This window comes from Glycine max, chromosome 4, assembly GCF_000004515.6.
Source record: "Glycine max cultivar Williams 82 chromosome 4, Glycine_max_v4.0, whole genome shotgun sequence".
NCBI classification, from domain to species: domain Eukaryota; kingdom Viridiplantae; phylum Streptophyta; class Magnoliopsida; order Fabales; family Fabaceae; genus Glycine; species Glycine max.
The window spans coordinates 17,540,688-17,562,444 of NC_016091.4; the positions used below are offsets into that span (position 1 = coordinate 17,540,688).

General features: G+C 33.5%; 1 protein-coding gene across 1 annotated transcript; it reads right to left on the minus strand.

Moving 5' to 3' along the window:
* Positions 1 to 246: 246 nt before the first annotated feature.
* Positions 247 to 4,011, minus strand: LOC100775275 (eugenol synthase 1). The gene is made up of 5 exons (XM_003522834.4): positions 3,792 to 4,011; positions 3,558 to 3,689; positions 2,342 to 2,558; positions 953 to 1,156; positions 247 to 585 (listed from the first exon to the last, which is right to left on the minus strand). Exons 1-5 carry the CDS (start codon positions 4,005 to 4,007, stop codon positions 386 to 388), a joined length of 969 nt encoding a protein of 322 aa, XP_003522882.2. The 5' UTR covers positions 4,008 to 4,011; the 3' UTR covers positions 247 to 385.
* Positions 4,012 to 21,757: the final 17,746 nt, after the last annotated feature.

Below are 21,757 nucleotides of genomic sequence, written 5' to 3' on the forward strand. Positions count from 1 at the left end.
CTAGTTCATGTTACACATAAATATTAATTAAAGTTAAATATATTTTTATCTCTAATAAATATTGATTTTTATGTTTACTTCTTAATAATTTTTTGTTTTATATTGAATCCCTAATAAAATAATACTTTTATTTTTTTTTCTTTGACATTTATTTTTAGTCCTTGACAAATTAATTTTTTTTTGTTTTATTAGATACTCATCTCAAAAGAAAAAATTATTAAAAAAAATAAATATAAAATCAAATATTTATTAGGGATAAAATCATATTTAAGTCTATTAATCATGTATCCCAAACATTTATGCCTTTTCATGTTATTCAACGGTAATCGGGAGGATCACCTACTTTATTACAATTTATAACCAACAAGTGCAGGGTAAAATGTCTTCACTCAAAAGCAGCAGAGGCAGGGGCTGGAGGATCAACAAGAAATATATCAAGAAGTTCATCAATGGATGTGTAGTTATAATCAGGATATAGCTGTGAAGCTTCAAGGTCATCTTCTCCTATCTCGAACCTCACGAGGTCCCCTCTAACAAATACACTATGAAGGATAGAAACGGGAATATTGTGTGGAGGGGGTAAGGCTACAAAAACATTGAAAAAGTTACGATTAATCAAGGCTGATTTGATTTGTCAATGTTAACATAAGAAAATGAGAAAAAAATATATATATTAACAGTGCGAGATATGTTTTACACCATGCATTCCATCATTAATTATCATGTATGTATGATATATTTGTTGATTTTTATAATAATCATCTTAAAAATTATATCAATAATGAATTATTGTTAGATGATAATATAAAGCTTTTTAATATTGTCAATTCATGACAATATCAATTAAACTAAAATAATATGAAGGAAATAATCTAATAATGAAAACTCGAAGTTTCCATGTTTTGTATCAAGTAAATAGAAGCTAAAATATATACTCAATAAAATGTCTTACTCTGTGATAGGTTGACAATCTCTTCCTCAGCAACAAAATCCTTGCGAAAATTTTGACCACTTTTTTGCTCCCACAATGCTATCAACTCATTTTGTGATATGATATTCTTCGAGGGTCGGTAGATAACAACACGATTGTATGTTCTTGGATCATTCGCTACTTTAATAGTGTACATGGCGATATCTTCTTCATAGTTTAGCACAGCTGTTGAATACAATTTTTACATGAGATTCTTAAAACATGATATCATTCGCATGGCAATGTGTAGTGCATGCAATTGCATATCGTAAAACAAAAGAAAGGGAAAAAAAAAGTTAAGAGAATAAAAGTAAGAAAAATAGTTAAAAAAACTAAAAATAGATAAGAAAACTTCAAGAATTAAAAATCTAAATTTTAAAAAGTGTAAGTACTAAAAGTTTAGTTTATTCTATTTTTCTTTTAAAAAAAATATTATGCAAAATGGTAAAGATTTGATGATTTTACTCATATTAGGTCATATAATTTTTAAAAAAAATAATTTAACAAATAATTGTAAAATTGATATGATTTAAAGAATTTTTAACCTTAAGAAATATTGTAACATTGTAGGGATAACAATTAATGAGTTGATTTTCGCGTGTATAATAATGTAAAATTAGATATAAGAGTTTTTTCAAGCACAAAAAAAGATAAGAGAATTTTATTGAATAAAATGGTAAAACAAATTTCAAATAAAATAATAAAGATAAAATTGTGATGAAGAAAAAAAAGCTAATAATTTATAAAGTAGCTTATTTTGTATAAGTTACTTCAAGTAGCTTTTGAAAATAAATTACTTGAAGTAGTTTGTAGAAAATAAGTTTCTAAAATAAGTTTGTATATCAAACAAAATATAGCTTACCAAAACATAGCTTGTGAATTATTTTTTTTTTGCTATCAGTATATAACCATTTTCTAAAAAAAAACTGCTAGAAAAATATTATATCCCTAGAAGTCGTTTCTTGTTAAAAATGGCAAAATGTTATGTGAAGCCATGCATTATGCATGTTCCAGCGCGCAAGTATAATTCATGTTTAGACTTTAGATAGAGTTCTAAATGGTCAAAAACCATGCAACAATATTCAAACATATACTAACTTGGGAGTTATCAGCGTACTGTATAAGTATATTAAAAAAAAAATTAAGAACTTAATTTTTTTAAACATATACTTATGATTTAATTTTACCTTAATAGGTATATTATTCATGATTTCCGATTAGTTGATATTGTAAATTTTTTTACAGAGATAGTGTAAGGAAAATTAGACTCTTAATTTAAAGAATAAATCTTCCTTTACTTTTTTTTTTGTTAAATATTGTGTCTTTTATTTTTTTTTAAGATTATAACTGACTTAATTAAATATTATGTACCTTTTGTATCACCGTTGCCATAGACAGTAATTTCGTAAGGACGAAGCAAATAATTGACAAAGTAAGCACCAAAACAGTTTGCAGAGACAAAGGTATAAGGGATCCCAGCTGCTTCAATTTCCCTTCTAATTTTTCTTTTCTTATCGAGGAAAGCTTGGAACGGAGGAAGAGGGTTTACTCTATCTTCTTCCACCCCAAAATCTGATGGAAGGAATCTCTGCAACACCAATATTAAGAAAATAACTATTAATAACTAATATAAGTACGTAGTTCCACAATACAAAATTGTCGTGATAGTCTACTAGTCTTAACATAATAACAATCAAGATAAACATTTTTTTTAGAGGGGTGGAGATCAAAAGTGTGTTTAATTCAATTTACTTCAGGGGATAATAATTTTTAAAAATTTATTTTATATACTAACAATGTAAAATAGTTTTCTTTATCTTTACTGCAAAGACTTAAAAACATATTTAATTACATAAAAATTATTTTGTACGTAAATATGCACTAGCCAGTTAATATATATATATATGCTGGAAAATAATTTGATTGATGAAAATGTACACAGGAAAGGAGCTATGTGGGAGGGTGGGGGCCTTGTACCCCTTACCTTTTTTTGTAAAATTACAAAACTAATAGAAAGTTTTTTTTTTATAAAAAAAAATAGAAAGTTAGCTATTAACTTATTACACCATCACATTTTATTCCTTCTTTTGGGATTTGTTAAATTACCCATGGGTCTCTCTAATGATTAACATATTATGATTTATTTCTACCAAAATAAAATGTTATGATTCATGAATTTGAAATTAACTTGATATTTTAATCTATTATGAATATCCAAAATAGTAATTAGAATGAACTGCAGAAGTCTACAAATTAAAATTTTGTTTCCTATATCATAAATAAAGGTTTTATTATTTGTTTTTCATTAATTTACATGTGTTAATGTGTGTTTGTATGTTGCAAGTGTGAAGAAGCATAATTATTTTAATTTCTCATACTAATAGTTATTTTTTGTAAAGCAAAATAAATCTTAAAAGACTAATTTAATTATTTTAATTTCTTGTATTAGTATAGACTTAACTATTTATAGATGGTTTTTATAGATGGTTTTTGTGACATGATGCTCTAAAAGACATTTCTTGTTTTGATGGATTTTTAATGTGATTATTTTGGAATGTATAGATGCCCCGTCACTGAATGTACTTACCTTTATATTACCAGCAACTTTGATAGCATCTATAATTTTGAGTTGCTCCATCACTTGAGGGTATGGAAGAGAACATATCACAATGTCTACTTGTTTAATCACTGCCAGAATCTGGTCATGCTCAAGTTCTCCCTGCCCTTGCAATTCAAACTCATAAGGAAAATGAAATCTTCAACTATATATCATCTATTTTAGAGAGAGAGAGAGAGAGAGAGAGAGAATAGAATAACATACATGGACAAGTGTGACCCCCATAGAGTTGAACTCCTTGCAAAGCTGTGCCTTAGAGGAAGGAGTTTGTGCATCAAGAGGGCGAGTGTAGACAAAAGTTGGATGGCCTAACGTGACGCTTGCCTTCACCATATACTTCCCTATGTAACCAGTTCCTCCAAATATAAGAATCCTACTCTTCCTAATCCCCTCCATTGCTAGGTTGCAAATGCTTAACATGAAGCATTTGGAGCATCACACACCCTATTTTATATCTTCTACCCAACATTAAAACACATTTTACACGTGCTTAGTTCATCGTGTCGAAGTTGGAACTTAGAATAAAATTATCAACACGCCTATGTGCATGGTTTATTAGGACAGCATAATTACAAACTTAATTATAAGAGAAATATCTAACAAATTTCCTGAATATGATATACAATTTACAAAATTTTGTTATTTTTAATAATTTTTCACCCATTAGAGAACATTTATTTAAAAGAGTGGGTACTGACATTTCTCTAATTATAATTCAAATAAGAGAAAATAATCTAAACTTTATTATCAATTACTACAAAGTAATCCGAGCTTTTCCTCTAATAAAATGGGTGGTCATCCTCCGGTTGTAAATTTTAAAACTATCAAAGTAATACTAAGAAAATAGTCATCACCCACCATCTATTACAAACCCCAAATCCATAATATAATAAAAAAAATTATAAATTATTAGAAATCTAATATATTAATATATTCAATTTAGCCTTGCAAAGATTGTATATATTAAATTGACCTAACGTAGCTGGTGTACATGTTTGGTCTTCAATTATGCGTGTGGGCCATTGTTATTGGCACTCCCTTGCTTAGTTTTATTATTCAGAAAAAAATAACCCTTATAAAATGTGTTTCTGTTGATATCCTTATATGGTGTAGTCTTGTGATAGATTTCTTATCTTTCATTCCCACTTCTAACATCATCCTATAATTTAGAGAAATAATAACGCAATTTACCTGACTATTGCATTCACAACAGTATTGCTTGGCTGTAGATTGTTTAATTTTGAAAGGAAAAATGTTAAATTGGGACTACCTTCACTAACATGGAGCAATCAATACAGTTATGACATGCAAAGATTGTATTAAATTAATTGATCGACCCTACTCAGCATGTTTACCTGACTATTGCATTCACAACAGTATTGCTTGGCTGTAGATTGTTTAATTTTGAAAGGAAAAATGTTAAATTGGGACTACCTTCACTAACATGGAGCAATCAATACAGTTATGACATGCAAAGATTGTATTAAATTAATTGATCGACCCTACTCAGCATGTTATTAGTTACTATAGTTTTTTTTTTGTTTTGTTACAAAAACTTTAGTTTAGCTAGGGAAAGACAAAGCCCTTACAAAGTCAGAATTTGGTTTGGTAAGGAGGCAAAAAGTATGATGAATTATCAAAAAGCCACTGCCAAAGGCTGCTCACAAAAAGCCGACTCCTGTTCAGCAGCCACAATGTGCAGTTGCCGAGACCCGTTCAATATAAAATGGGTTCTACGGTGGGAAATCTTACCAAATCCTCCAAGGTGGGAAACAAAATATGGTACGTTAGATATCAAATCTTTAAATCAACGATTAAGTTAAGGGGAGACTACAATGGAATATATGTATCGGATTTTTTTATACTTCTCAACTAAACGACTAAATGGGAGTTTTTTTTTAAGGCAAAATTGCACTTTTAATTGGTTCCCCACTTTAGGTATAATTTTGTATTTGGTCTCCCGTTAATTTAATCCATGAGTTGAATTCTTTATTTTATAAAAAAGTGCAATGTTGGTCCCCCAACGTCACAATTGGACATTGACCGTTAGGCAGTGACGTTGATTGTCACGTGTCAACGTTTGATAGGCATGTAAAAATAAATATTTTTTAAGTGTCCATAACCCTAATTAATTATCTTTAATTTATTTTAAAAATTATTAAAAATCAATTTTCAGCAACCCCTCCTTCTCCGACAACGATGCCTATGTAGAAAGCAATTTTCAGCAAACCCTCCTTCTCCTCCCTTTATTCCATATTCCACATCTATAGATGATCATCACAACGGTGGTTGCGCCACCATGGACCACCCCATCACATAGAAAACAAGGCTAGATTACAAATGTTCCAGATGAGGGGTACAATAATTTTCTTGTAACCACCCCATCACATAGAAAACAAGGCTAGATTACAAATGTTACAGATGAGTGGTACAATAATTTTCTTGTAACTGCAATTTCAAATATGATCACAAATCATCATCAACAATGTCATCTAATTTTCTAAACTAAAATCTCAGGTCTCTTATTCTCCCAAATTGGACTCAAAATTGAGAGTAAAATGACACAAAAATAACAATTATGCAGGAAACAAGCTTGTAACTTGGCACCCATGAGAAAAAATCAACACGTACACAAAAAAAAGCTCAAAACTTTGGGAGACAACTGTCAAGCAATGACGCATCAACGTCCCTACTATTATCGACCATCGTGACACCATCATTGCCGCTAAGCCCGCAGTCTCTCCTCACCTCCGTTCTCTGCTACGGCCGCGATCTTCACCGCTACGTTCTGTTCACACGTCGATAGCGCGTTGAGGGTGCAAATATTGCTTCCCCTATCCAATCTCAAAATCAACCACGCAAAACCTACTCGTCTCCGTTTTCTCCTCAAATGCGGCTTCTAGAATCACGAGATTCGCCGCCATGAACCCTACCGTGAAGCACACCGAGTTCTCCAAGAGCATCTGAGTCGAATTGGTGTGCTCCTTCCTGGAAAGCTCCGTTGATGCAGGGTATGGTTGGGGTATGGCTGGGGGAGGAGGGAGAGAGAGGAAGTGGGATTGCGGCGTCTTCATTTTTTTTTGTTTTTAATAATTTTTAAAATAAATTAAAAATAATTAATTAGGGTTAGGGACACTTAAAAAATGATTATTTTTACGTGTCTATCAGACGTTGACATGTGGCAGTCAATGTCACTGTCTAACAGTCAACGTCTAATTGTGACGTCGGGGGACCAAGATTGTACTTTTTTACAAAATAAAGGACTCAATTCGTGAATTAAATTACCGAGAGACCAAATGCGAAATTAGACCTAAAGTGGGGGACCAAAAGTGCAATTTTACCTTTTTTAAATGATCATTTTGGGAGTTTATGTTGAATTATTATTTAAAACCGAGAAATCATAACATCTCACGATTGATTTCTTCTGACAGTGACCGTTGAAAACCAGAAATGACATACATCATGATCATGACACTATCACTATGTGTTTGCATGGCGTTGTGAGACGACATTTGTGAGAGATTGAGGGAGATCTGGATTTTGAATCTAGATGTAAAACAAAATCTTTGGTCTGAATCGGAGGTTTTTCTTTTTGGATATGGGACAACCTCACTATTGCGGATTGAAATTTGCAGTTGTTGGTTCTCCCCGAAGATCGGAAATGGGGAGCAGAATTGGAAAGAAGGAAAAAGAAAAATAAATAAAAATATGCTTTTTCTTTTTCTTAAAAAAAATCCAGTGCATCTATACTTATGGTAATCTCCATTTTTCTGGCCATTGATTGTAAAGAGTACATATCTAAGAATGCATCATATGTGTTTCTCACATATTCCTCACGGTGAAAAATTTGGTCAAGTTTCCCAACCTACAAACCGTGTCAATATAAAGGCCCAAGTTTTGGCAGCACCATATAGTCAATGGGTATACAGGAGTCTTAATTTCAACAATATTGGAGGAGCCAAAATAGTCATGATAGATATTATCATTCGACAAATTCTGTTTGCCTAAGTTAGTCAGCCAATTGGATAAGATGACAGTGGTGGCTTTGAGTATGGTCAAGATTAGCCACCCGTGTAGGATCTCATTTTTGGAGGGGCTCTAAATTTTTTATTTAGTTTATATAAATATTAAAATAATTTTTTTATATATTGTTACAATGCCAACGTAGGCCTAAGGAATTATTTCTATCCAGTAGGGTAACAAAATGTAAAGAAAGATAAGTTACAAAAATAAAGAAAAAGAATATATAGTTAAATATATAGAATTCTTTGAAATCATTTAATTATTTTTCTGATGTATGTATAACTTATAGAATAGCAATAATTCATGTTATTGTTGCATCCACTAAAAAAATAATCGAAATTGAAAATGTTAAAACTTATTTGTGATTACTTTGTCGTACGGTATATTAAATGTCTTGCTTTTAACTTCATCGAAAATAATTTTCAAATAATCTTGATTTTGTACGGATATTATTTTGCATAAAAAAGATGCAAGAATATGACGATATTTAAATGATTATAAGGACATAAAATTCTCAGTTCGCTCAGCACCCCAAAAATCTCAAGGTCAAGTATAAAGATGGTTGCCAAATTTGTTGGCAAATTTGTTCAATATTTAAGATGGTTGCCAAATTTGTTGGCGAAATGCACCGATAAAGATAAAGCTAATAAATTCAAAGTTATTTAGATTAAAGTGAATTTAAATTCAGGTAGGTGGGTAAGATTTGACAGATATGAAGTTGACTAAAGTCAATTAAAGCCTGTACTTATCATGATTCAAAAAATAAGGAACATCCGTTATGATTAAGGTGAGATATGAGAAGCTAAAGGGAAATGCTAGGTGCATTCAGCAATTTTTATGAATGGGCCATTTTACCTTTTAACAAAAAATTATGAAAAGTGCCTCCTCCTCCCAAAGAAGCACTTCCTATTGCTATTTTCGTTCTTCCGGTTCTTGCATCCTCTACTCCGTCAAGCTGCTTCTTCTTCTCCGTGAGCCAAGCACCAAGCTGCTTCTTCTTCTCCACGAATGAGGCTTCGAGGTTAGTCTCCCTAACTCTCCTTTGATTGTAATATCCAACATTGTTGTAGCAATGGAACCTTAGGATAGTAATGTTAGGGTAGAAGACGAGAGTAGAAGACGCCGGAAAAAATGGGGAAAGGGGGCTTATGGCGGCGACTTTCGGAAGATCCGTTAAGGGTTTTTCCGGAACTTCTGAAAGAAGCTGTTTCGGAAATATTCCGGAAGAAACCAAAGGTCTTCCGGAAGAACCTCCCGGAACACCTCTTCCGGAAAGTTTTCGGAAGAAGTAGTTTTTCCGGAAGAAAGGTTCTTCCGGATGACCTTTGAGATTTCCGGAAAGTTTGTTTGTTTTTTTTTTTTTAAAAAAATTGTTTTTTTTTTAAATGAATGATTATTATATATATATATATATATATATATATATATATATATATATATATATATATATATATATATTTATTTTGATTATTTTGTTTTTGAGTTTTTATAAAAAATGGGGTTTGACTTTTTGATGACAAATAAAGATGTTTTTTTTTATAATTTAAATTGTGTATTTTTACGAAATAATAATTTTTAAATTATTTATTTTTTCGTTTATAAATGAAGTTGTGTTTGTTTTTGTTTATTGTTTATTTTTTAAAATTAGTGTATTTTATTTATAAATAAAGTTGGTTATTTTTATAAATTAAGTTGGTTATTTTTGTTAATTGGTTTTGTTTATTTTTTATATGATTTTAGTTGAGTATTTTACTAATTATTTATTTTTAAATTATTTATGTTTTTTGTTTATAAATGAAGTTGTTTATTTTTATAAATAAAGTTGTGTGTGTTTTGGAAATTTTTTAAAAATACTAATTTTTTTATAAATGATATAAATTAAGTTGTGTATCTTTATTAATTATATATTTTTAAATTAGTTGTGTTTTTTTGTTTATAAATAAAGTTGTTTATTTTATTATAAATGAAGTAATTTTTTTAAAATTAAGTTGTGGATGTTTACTAATTAATTATTTTTACATTAGTTGTGTTTTTTTATAAATGAAGTTGTTTATTTTTTTAAAATTAAGTTGTGGATGTTTACTAATTAATTATTTTTACATTAGTTGTGCTTTTTTTATAAATGAAGTTGTTTATTTTTTTTAAAATTAAGTTGTGGATATTTTTTAATTAATTATTTTTACATTAGTTGTGTTTTTTTATAAATGAAGTTGTTTATTTTTTTTTAAATTAAGTTCTGGATGTTTACTAATTAATTATTTTTACATTAGTTGTGTTTTTTTTTTATAAATGAAGTTGTTTATTTTTTTTAAAATTAAGTTGTGGATGTTTACTAATTAATTATTTTTACATTAGTTGTGTTTTTTTTATAAATGAAGTTGTTTATTTTTTTAAATTAAGTTGTGGATGTTTACTAATTAATTATTTTTACATTAGTTGTGTTTTTTTTATAAATGAAGTTGTTTATTTTTTTAAAAAATTATGTTGTGTATGTTTTCAAATAATTTGATTTAAATTAGTCTTATTTGTTTATAAATAAACTTGTTTTATTTTTATAAAGAAAGTTGTGTATATTTTGACCGAAAAAAATACGTGTTCCACATGATTTGCAGATCATGACTAGAACACGAGGTTTAGGTCGTGCTATAGGTAGACTTATAGGCAGAGATAGACATGATGACCATGATGCAATTGATGTTCTTGAGAGGCGTAGGTCTACTGCCTCAGCCCGTAGGCAACAAGTTCATCAGATGACTGCGGATGCACGTGATATGACTGAGGATGTCCCTGATCTGGCTGAGGAGGCACCTGAGATGCGTGCGGACGTACAGGGTGTTGATGGTGTTGAGGGATCAGATGCTGATGATGCTGAGGGATTCCTTGGTGGGCCACGTGACCCGTCAGTGCTGACATCATTTGCGGACCATGTTGCACACGTTGTTTGGAGTGGACATGTATTTTAATTTGTTAATTATTTATCATTGTTGATTTGTTTGTCATTAATTTTTTTTAATAATTGTATAATTTGTACTTCAAATCAGGAACGTCCTGATTTGAAGTTGGTGTCACATGGGAGGAAGGTGACATTGATTGGGAGGCCAGTGCCTGAGATTGAAGGACTGGTTGGTGCCACAGGATTAAGTCCATTGATCGATTATTCAGTTGTTACTGGCGATCCTGGACATATATCCGCATTTGTGGAGAGGTGGCACAGCGAGACCAGCACCTTCCGCCTTCCGGTAGGAGAGTTGACGATCACATTGGATGATGTGTCGTCACTCCTTCATTTGCCTATCACTGGCGCGTTGCACAGTTTTCATGCTCTTTCTACGGAGGAGGCGATATTTTTGCTGACATAGTTGCTTGAGGTGTCTACCGAGGAGGCTAGAGCCGAGACAACACTAACACATGGGGCATACGTACGACTAGGATGGGTTCAAGACATTTATGAGAGGAGATGTCAGGCCCGGCGGTGGATTGTAGCAGCTCGTGCTTATCTGTTGCACCTGATCCGTTGCTTTCTTTTTGCTAATAAGAGTGCAACATACGTTCATGTGGTACACCTAGACGTTTTTCGTGACCTGGGTCAGAGTGGTGGTTATGCTTGGGGAGTTGTCGCGCTGGTTCATATGTATGACCAGTTAGATGAGGCTTCTAGGACCACCACACGACAGATTACGGGGTACCTGACTCTATTCCAGGTAAATTTTGTGTATTTTAATATGTTACGTTCGATTATGATTTAAACATGTTTTTATGCTATGTTAACCTCATTTTTTTGTGTAGTGTTGGATCTATGAGCACTTCCCTAGTGTGCACCAGTGCGTGACAGATGATACATACCAGGAGATGTCCCCACGTGTTTCCCGGTGGTTGACGTCGAAGGCGCACATGAAGGGAATCACAGGAGCACCTTACAGGGCACATTGTGATGCTTTGACCGTCACAGATGTGTCCTGGTTGTCGTACACTGAGCATCGGGGGGTTAGGGCCTTTGAGTTGATTTCATCATTCCAGGGTAAGCTGAGATGGGGTCCTATGGTGGTCACAGCTCGACCAGAGAGGGTGGTACGACAATTTGGTTACATTCAGAGCATCCCTCCGCCGCCTGTTAGTGCTCGATTGTCACACGATGATATAGATGACAGCTGGATGCATTTTGCGGAGCACGTACTACCTGTGGGTGAGCTTTGTCTAGTGTCTGGGCAGGTATATGCGGATTACATGGAGTGGTTTTTCCGCATATCTCACCCATTCATGATACCGACCCAGGCAGGTGACCAGCCTAGAGATGCATCAGCCGCAGACCCTGAGGACTACATACAGCCGCCCAACCCCCAGGTTCCAGTGGCATTTGACCCGCCTCGACATGCAGTGGTAAGAATTTTTGCGCGTTTAATGTTTGATGAGTTGTTATTTATTTTAAATTTTATAATAAATGTTTTTAATGACTGTCACATGATGATTACGACGGATATGAGGTGATTGCACAGAGGTTGGAGCGTGTGCTCAACCTTAGGATGGTCACTGCAGGCACTGAGTTATATGAGATTATGCAGGACTGCCAGAGGGGGAGCCAGTGCTGATGGAAGTGTCAGGGCTCGTCAGAGACGCCGCACAGAGCATTGATTATTGTATTTATTTTTTGTTTTGTAATTGACATGAATTTTTGTATTTGTTACACTTTTTAGTTTAATATAGTTGACTTGTTTTGCACAGTTTATTATTTTATGATATTAACTGACGTATCGATTCTGATTCCGATCGCGGTCCTTAAGCGAAGTTTTGGAGTGTTTTAATTTTTTTTAAAAAAGTGAACCTAAAATCATGAGTTTTGTTCGTAAGAATTACATTAAAAATAAATGTTTTTATAAAAGAGGCAGGAAATCCAAAAAAATAGGAATCAGATCCTTTTTTTGATGTTTAAGTACCCATGTTTAGGGTTTTTTTTTCTGTGGGTGTGCGAGTGGCATAAGACAATGGAGGGCTGCTATTTCTCATGTTTGGACGTCAAAGAACCCAAAAAAATTATTCTCGTTCCCCGGTTCCGTCAAATAAAACCTAAAAACAAAGTTAGAAAATCCAAAAAAATAGGAATGAGACCCTTTTTCATGTTCAAGTACCCATGTTTGGGGTTTTTTCCGTGGGTGTGCGAGTGGCGTAAGACAATGGAGGGCCACTATTTCTCATGTTTGGATGTCAAAGAAACCAAAAAAATTATTCTCGTTCCCCGGTTCCGTCAAATAACACCTAAAAACAGAGCCAGAAAATCCAAAAAAATAGGAATGAGACCCTTTTTCATGTTCAAGTACTCATGTTTGGGGTTTTTTTCCATGGGTGTGCGAGTGGCGTAAGACAATGGAGGGCCGCTATTTCTCATGTTTGGACGTCAAAGAACCCAAAAAAATTATTCCCGTGTCTCGGTTCCGTCAAATAACACCTAAAAAGAGAGTGAGAAAATCCAAAAAAATAGGAATCCGACCCTTCTAAGTATGTGTAAGGTTTTAAGGTCAAACAATTAAAATAAATTATCTTTGGACCATTGAAACAACACATTGAACTTTATTATGGGATTTAAACACGCTGTAAACAGATAAAGGTTACATCAACGGAAAAGCAAAAAAATAAACATTGCATTCAGTTGTTTAGCGATGTCCTAGTCACCTCGTCTTCGATTTTCACAACATATTTAGTAAAGACAACTAAAATTTCTATTGGTCCATATTTTTTCCAGTAGTTAGATTGTACTAACACCTTCAGCAGTTCTTCGTTGGTCCTCAACTCATTTATTTCATATTTTATAAGCGTATCTGAATACTCAAAGCGACCTGGTTGGCAGAAAAACAATCGTCTTACCGTTTGTGATTCATGAATTCCAAGAGGGGGAATCCCTTTAGGTGCAACTTGCTTTATTAAATTCTTCAGTTCATCGATGGTACATGTTGAAGGAATTTGAAATTTCTTAGGATATTTTCCTGTGAACACGCATCCAACAAATTTGTTCTGCGGTGGCATGTTCCATTTCCCGTTGTAATACAGGATCGCGTCATGAGTACGGGGCATAGTGCGTTGAAGTAAGTTTATTATTCCATCTGGTGTTCTTCCAACGGTGCATAATAACTCAATCGGACCAACACAAGAAAATTGATCATTACACATTAACATTGTGTTGACATCGTCATCATTTATCAATTTCATACACTGAAAGCGAATTTGGTTACCTGTATCGGTGAATGGCTTCCGGTAGTGAATTTCATCCAAAAATTGTTTGTCGGATAGCCGAAGGGTATTGTGTATTTTGGTTTTTTGGCTTGCAAAATCACAGCTATTTGGTACTCGAATGGGCACCAGAGTTGAAGTTTGGAAGTAAACGCCAGTATCATTGTGAATAATTGATCCATTAGGAAAAATGAAAGCCAACCTTGAGTTGACAATCGTCTGACTGCTAGTTTCTCCTAAAAATGCCATACTTTGTGTATCAATTGGGAGACTATGTGAAAGCAACATAATGTGTGATTTATTAGCCGTGTCTGCTATATATATAGATGGTTGTGACCAAGCGATTGCTTCACTTTGTTTACAAAAAAATAGACACGCGTGAACATGTTTCATGTTTATGTTTCCTTCAAAATGTGTAGTCAAGTCAGTCAATGTGTTGTCGCGCTCAAACTTTAATACGCATGCATGTTATTATGTGTTGTCAATTTTGACAATGATGTATGCTACACACGTAAATGATTTTTGTTGGACCAACAATTTTTTTGTTTAACGAATTATTTGGTTAGTAATGGCTTAAAACAAATTATATGGCATAATGAATACAATTACATAAACAATGCATGTTTAGTCTTCATTTAGGTCGACATAGTGTCTTTTGAATGACATCAAGCTTGTGTATTGCTGCATTCTACTAATATATGGAGTTTTCCACTGCTTTGCCTGAGAATAACAATTGCTTGACTACAACAACGCTGGAGGCGGTAAGGGACAATGGTCTTTCAAATAAACCTGTTGTACATGAATAAAGATTATATCATGCGGTGGCCGTGTCAAATGAACCAGCGAAGTCATTGCATAATTGTTATACTAACTATATTCAATGTACCTGAACAAAATGATTTCCAAACACGTGACCGACACATATCATGCGGTGCCCAAAAGAATCAAGTGGTGGTTGACTTCTAAGAGGAAAAAATGTCATGCTTTGTTGTCGGGACAACGATACAAGGATTACGTTATACTGTGATGCAATCACATATCCCATCTCCGTTATACCCATCCACTTGTCCACACTAACCTGAATCAACCAAACATACACATGTAAGTAATTTAAAGTTTGTTATTAAAAAAATTAACCTAAAAACATACCTTCGAAAACCCATCAACAAGTCGGGACAACTTTAATTGTTCAAATTTCTCTGTGCCGCCGAAGAGGTTCATGTACTCATGCTACCACCTGCCAAGTTCTTTAATTAATTCATTACGCACTAACGGCCACGAATCTTCCCCCATACCTAATAAAGCGGCAATGGACCGATATCCACAGTTACCGTCCGCTTTCACATCCACAACGTCACGAATGAAACCTTGAATGAATGGCACAAATTGATCCAACATCGAGATGATCCTTGTTGGCTGAGGCGGTTCAGAACATGATGCACTACATTTGACTGGAGAGTTGCTGCTTTGAACAGAATGAAAAGCATCAACATACTCCCAGTAAGACGGATCACGCTTTGTGGATCTTTGACTTCTTTTCATCGGTTTCTTCGGTGAACCTTTAGTGTTGACCTTTGACGGAGGAGGGCACATAGAGTTATGATCAGGGTATGCAATTTCTCGAAGTTTACTTTTCAGAGTTACTTTGCCAGACACATCAAGTTCATCAAACCTTTTAGATATGGTCTCTATCTCTTCCTTGATGCTGACTTCCGTCTCACATCACCCTTGGTCTGAAAAGCAAAGTCTCCTTTAGAAAATATGGACTGACTCCACTGGGATGCTGCCAGCAGTATACCTAGAAAGCTCACATGCACAAGGAAGACCATGCGTGCTTCTCATCACACAACCACAAGAAGAGGGATTGTTGCCGAGATAACGCAGACAGTCAACCTCAGAAGCAATCTCATTTAAAGCGTCCCTTGAAACCATCCCAAGAAGCCTCTTGTATAAGGTTTTTTTATATACATGCCCAACCACATGCGTACTGGTTTCAAAGGATGCTTTAATTTCAACGTGTTGCAGCGTGATCATGTTGTTCATGGCATCCCAAACACTACATAGGTCTCCAGCGCTATTTTGTAGTACTCTTTTGAGAGCCCAATGAGCTGATTCAACCCTACATTTAAAATACACAACAAACATGAAAATATACAACAATTAAATACCATTTATTAATAATCCTTACTAACAAATATATTCAGTTCTTAATACCTGTTTGTTGTTGTGTTGCCTAGGTGCATGACCTTATTCATCCATGTTGTAATAAATTTTTCCTTGTGGGAGATAATCCATGTGTCGTTAACATATTCAATGAACATCGGCCAAGGCGAACAAGCAACTTGAAACTTCTGAAGTGACTCATGGAACTGGTGTTCGGACGGACAATCAACCAAAGTACCTCAGTTATCCATTACATAGTCCCACACATTTTTTTCACCGATTAAAGATTTGCACTTCGCCTTCATATTCTTATCGATATGAAACTTGCACAACAAATTTGTACACTCCATGAACACAGTTTTCACTGCATTCATCAGTGCTAGGTCTCTGTCAGTGACAATAACAACAGGGAGGCGATCGTTTCTTAAAAATAGGCCTCGAAATCGTTCCAAAGCCCATACAATATTATTAACACGCTTAGCCTCCAGATATGCAAACCCAGCAGAGAATGTCATCGTCGTTGGTGTCACTGCAACAAAGTCAAGTAGTGGGAGTCTGTACCTGTTTGTTTTGTAGGTACTGTCTATAAAAAACACTAGATGACATGCATTGCATAACTTTACTGCATCTGGGTGACACCAAAACAGATCACACACCACAAGTTCATCCTTCAATCTATGCCAATGAATGTATTGATTACGTTTGAGAAGCTTCATCAGATATTGCATTTCGGTATCAGCTCCTCTTATTGAAGAACGATATGCACTTCTTGCATTGTAAATTTGCTTTATCGTGGTGCAACTGTTGGCATTGTGTTCCTTCAACGTTAGCAAGATGTTTTTTGGTTTCACCATCGACTTTGTCATATCAGCAATAATTTTCTTTTCATCCTTAGTCAATCGCCCAGCGTATGGATGTCCAACTAAGGACTTGGCCAATTCATGATTGTGAATCCCACATATCAACTTCACCATCCAACCTTCCCCTCCATGCACTGGTTTCCCATAAAGCCTGAAGGGACAACCACATTTCTTACTCCCAGTGTCTTTTCTAACGAATTCTTTATTCCTACACTTGTACGTACCACTCCTTTCACACCCAATTAAGACAAATAAACTTCTTCCTCTGCTACCGGTAGCTGTGTCAGACCTCATAATCACTACAACAAATCCATTTTCATGGGCAACTGTTCGAGCCCATTGCAAAACATCATCTTGAGTTCCGAATACCTACAATGCAACCCAAACATATTAATTTTTATACAAAACATCAATTCAACCAAATGACTCAAATTATCTATGATTACCTGAGACGTATTAAAAGCATTTGAACAGTTGACATGTGGTTTATTCACCCCACATTCTTCTTTATTATCATAATCATAATTCATATGAACTTCTTGTGACATCGCATAGTCATACCTCCATTGATCTTCGTCCATCTTAAGGACATATGCATCATACACAAGTACATTCAAATTATCATATAACCACATCCAAAAATTTACTACATATTAACTAACAAACATATTAACAGGACATATGCATCATACAAAAGTATATTCAAATTATCATATAACCACATCCACAAATTGACTACATATTAACTAACAAACATATTAACAACTTCTACAAATATATTCTAAATTTATAACTACATTATTTACTTAAACTAAACTTAACACTATATTAAACAACTAATAAAACATTTTTCTACTACAACAAAATACAATTATGTTACCTAAATCATTTAATATTATACCAAAATCATTATACCTAATTAAACCAATTATATCCACAATTAAAAATACAGATATTAATGATAATATATATATATATATATATATATATATATATATATATATATATATATATAAATTTTAAAGCATAATTAAAAAAATTTGTTAATAAACTGAGCATAGTAACTTCCGGAAGAACTTCTTCCAGAAATTCAACATTCTCATTCTGGAACTACTTCCTCCTGCAGTAAAAAGTTATTCTGGAAATAGCTTTTTACTGTTCATCTTCCCTAAACAACTATCCAGAAAACGCAAAAAAAAAAAAAAAAAACCAATAAATGCGTACCTCTGACGAAATACGAACAACAACGACTAAAACAACTTCAAACACGGAACAGCTGCTTCACGGGACCACCAAATCGCTTGTTACATAACTTCTACTTCACGGGACCACCAGAAAAGCTTTTTACGGAAAGGGATAACAATAGCAAGAAGACGGGGATGAAGGTGAAAGCGCAGTAACTTTAAAGAAAACAACTAGGGGCAAAATCGTCATTACATATACATTAAATATTATTTTATTTTTAGTTATTATTATAAAATGAAATTTATTTTACTTCACGTTGTTATAAAATTATAATTATTTTTTTATTATATATTAAGTTTTGTAATACAAATTAAATGTTATCATAATAAATATTTTATATTTTTTATAAAATATACGAATTAATTAATTTTTATGATTTAAATTATACTAAATTGTCACACAAATTATTATTTACATTTACATGCGCGTAAAAAAGGAATTACAAATATTAGTCATAATTTTGTTCACTAATAATAATTTATGTATAATAATATTATTTATTTTATAACTTAATTTATTTATTAAAATCAAATAATTAGAAAAATACAGCATTTTAAAAAAACCAAACAAAATAACTTCCGGAACGACCTTCTTCCGGAAGAAGAAGGAAGTATTCCGGAAGACCCTTTTTTCGGAAAACTTTCGGAAGACACTTCTTCCGGAACGTTTTCTGGAGTTCTTCCGGAAGTCCACCTTCTTCTTCCGGAAGTTTTCCGAAAAAAGGGTCTTCCGAAAGACTTCCGAAAAAAGTGTCTTTCGAAAATAGCCTTCACAGATGGGCATAATTGCCCATTCACTGTTTGCTGGGTGCCCCAGCAATTTTGCTGGGTGCACGTAGCAACTCCCCAAGCTAAAAGTGAAAGTGAAGAGGCTGCAGCTGGAGTTGCTACGTGCACGCAGCAATATTGCTGGGGCACCCAGCAAACAGTGAATGGGCCATTTTGCCTTTCTGCGAAGCCTGTATCCGGAAGACCCTTCTTCCGGAAAAATTCCGGAAGACGTCACTACGGAAAACTCCCGGAAGAACCTTCTTCTGGAAGAAGAAGGTGGACTTCCGGAAGAACTCTGGAATACGTTCCAGAAGGATGTGTTCCGGAATTTTTTCGGAAGAAGGGTCTTCCGGAAGACCACCTTCTTTCGGAAGAAGGTTTTTCCGGAAATAATTTTATGTGATTTTTTTAAAATGCAATATTTTTATAATAATTTAATTTTAATAAATAAATTATGTTATAAAATAAATAATATCATTATACATAAATTATCAGTAAACATAATTATGACTAATATTTGTAATTCCTTTTTTACGCCCATGTAAATTTAAATAATAATTTGTATGAAAATTTAGTATAATTTGAATCATAAAAATTAATTAATTTGTATATTTTATAAAAAAATATAAAATATTTATTATGATAACATTTAATTTGTATTACAAAACTTAATATATAATAAAAAAAATAATTTTAATTTTATAACAACGTGAAGTAAAAATAAATTTCATTTTATAATAATAACTAAAAATAAAATAATATTTAATGCATATTTAATGACGATTTTGCCCCTGTGTTGTTTTCTTTAAATTTACTGCGTTGCTTTTCTATTTTACACCTTTCGATTTCACCTTCATCCCCCTCTTCTTGCTATTGCTATCCTTTTCTGTAAAAAGCTTTTGAAGATTTGGTGGTCCCGTGAAGTAGTTGTTCCGTATTTGAAGTTGTGTTAGTCGTTGTTGTTCCTATTTCATCAGAGGTACGCATTTATCGATTTTTTTTTTGCAGGTAGATGTTTAGAGAAGATGAACAGTAGAAAGTTATTCCCAGAAGAACTTTAAACTACAGGAGGAAGTAGTTCTGGAATGAGAATTATGAATTTCCGGAAGTACTTCTTCCGGAATGTTAGTTTATTAACAAAATTTTTTAATTCTATTTTAAAATTTATATATATATATATATATATTGACATTTATAATATCTGTATTTTCAATTGTGGATAATTGGTTTAATTAGGTATAATGATTTTGGTATAATATTAAATGATTTAGGTAACATAATTGTATTTTGTTGTAGTAGAAAAATGTTTTATTAGTTCTTTATTATAGTGTTAAGTTTAGTTTAAGTAAATAATGTAGTTATAAATTTAGAATTTATTTGTATTAGTTGTTAATATGTTTGTTAGTTAATATGTAGTCAATTTTTGGATGTGGTTATATGAAAATTTGAATGTACTTGTGTATGATGCATATGTCCTGTTAATATGTTTGTTAGTTAATTTGTAGTAAATTTTTGGATGTGGTTATATGATAATTTGAATGTACTTGTGTATGATGCATATGTCCTTAAGATGGACGAAGATCAATGGACGTATGACTATACGATGTCACAAGAAGTTCATATGGATTATGATTATGATAATGAAGAAGAATGTGGTGTGAATAAACCACATGTTGATTTTTCAAATGCTTTTAATACGTCTCAAGAAGTCATGTTGATTAGTTTGAGTCATTTGGTTGAATAGATGTTTTGTATAAAAATTAATGTGTTGGGGTTGCGTTGTAGGTATTTGGTACTCGAGATGATCTTTTGCAGTGGGCTCGAACAGTTGCCCATGAAAATGGATTTGTTGTAGTGATTATGAGGTCTGACACAACTACCGGTAGCAGAGGAAGAAGTTCATTTGTCTTAATTGGGTGTGAAAGGAGTGGTATGTACAAGTATAGGAATAAAGAATTCGTTAGAAAAGACACTGGGAGTAGGAAATGTGGTTGTCCCTTCAAGCTTTGTAGGAAACCAGTACATGGAGGGGAAGGTTGGATGGTGAAGTTGATCTATGAGATTCACAATCATGAATTGGCCAAGTCCTTAGTTGGACATCCATACGCTGGACGATTGACTAAGGATGAAAAGAAAATTATTGCTGATATGACAAAGTCGATGGTGAAACCAAAAAACATCTTGCTAACGTTAAAGGAACACAATGCCAACAGTTGCACCACGATAAAGCAAATTTACAATGCAAGAAGTGCATATCGTTCTTCAATAAGAGGAGCTGATATCGAAATACAACATCTGATGAAGCTTCTCGAACGTGATTGATACATTCATTGGCATAGATTGAAGGATGAAGTTGTGGTGCGTGATCTGTTTTGGTGTCACCAGATGCAGTAAAGTTATGCAATGCATGTCATCTGGTGTTTTTTATAGACAATACCTACAAAACAAACAGGTACAGACTCCCACTACTTGACTTTGTTGGGGTGACACCAACAACGATGACATTCTCTGCTGGGTTTGCATATCTGGAGGCTGAGCGTGTTAATAATATTGTATGGGCTTTGGAACAATTTCGAGGCCTATTTTTAAGAAACGATCGCCTCCCTGTTGTTATTGTCACTGACAGAGACCTAGCACTGACGAATGCAGTGAAAACTGTGTTCCCGGAGTGTACAAATTTGTTGTGCATGTTTCATATCGATAAGAATGTGAAGGCGAAGTGCAAATCTTTAATCGGTCAAAAAAATGATAGGGACTATGTAATGGATAACTGGGGTACTTTGGTTGATTGTCCGTCCGAACACCAGTTCGCTGAGTCACTTCAGAAGTTTCAAATTGCTTGTTCGCCTTGGCCGATGTTCGTTGACTATGTTAACGACACATGGATTAT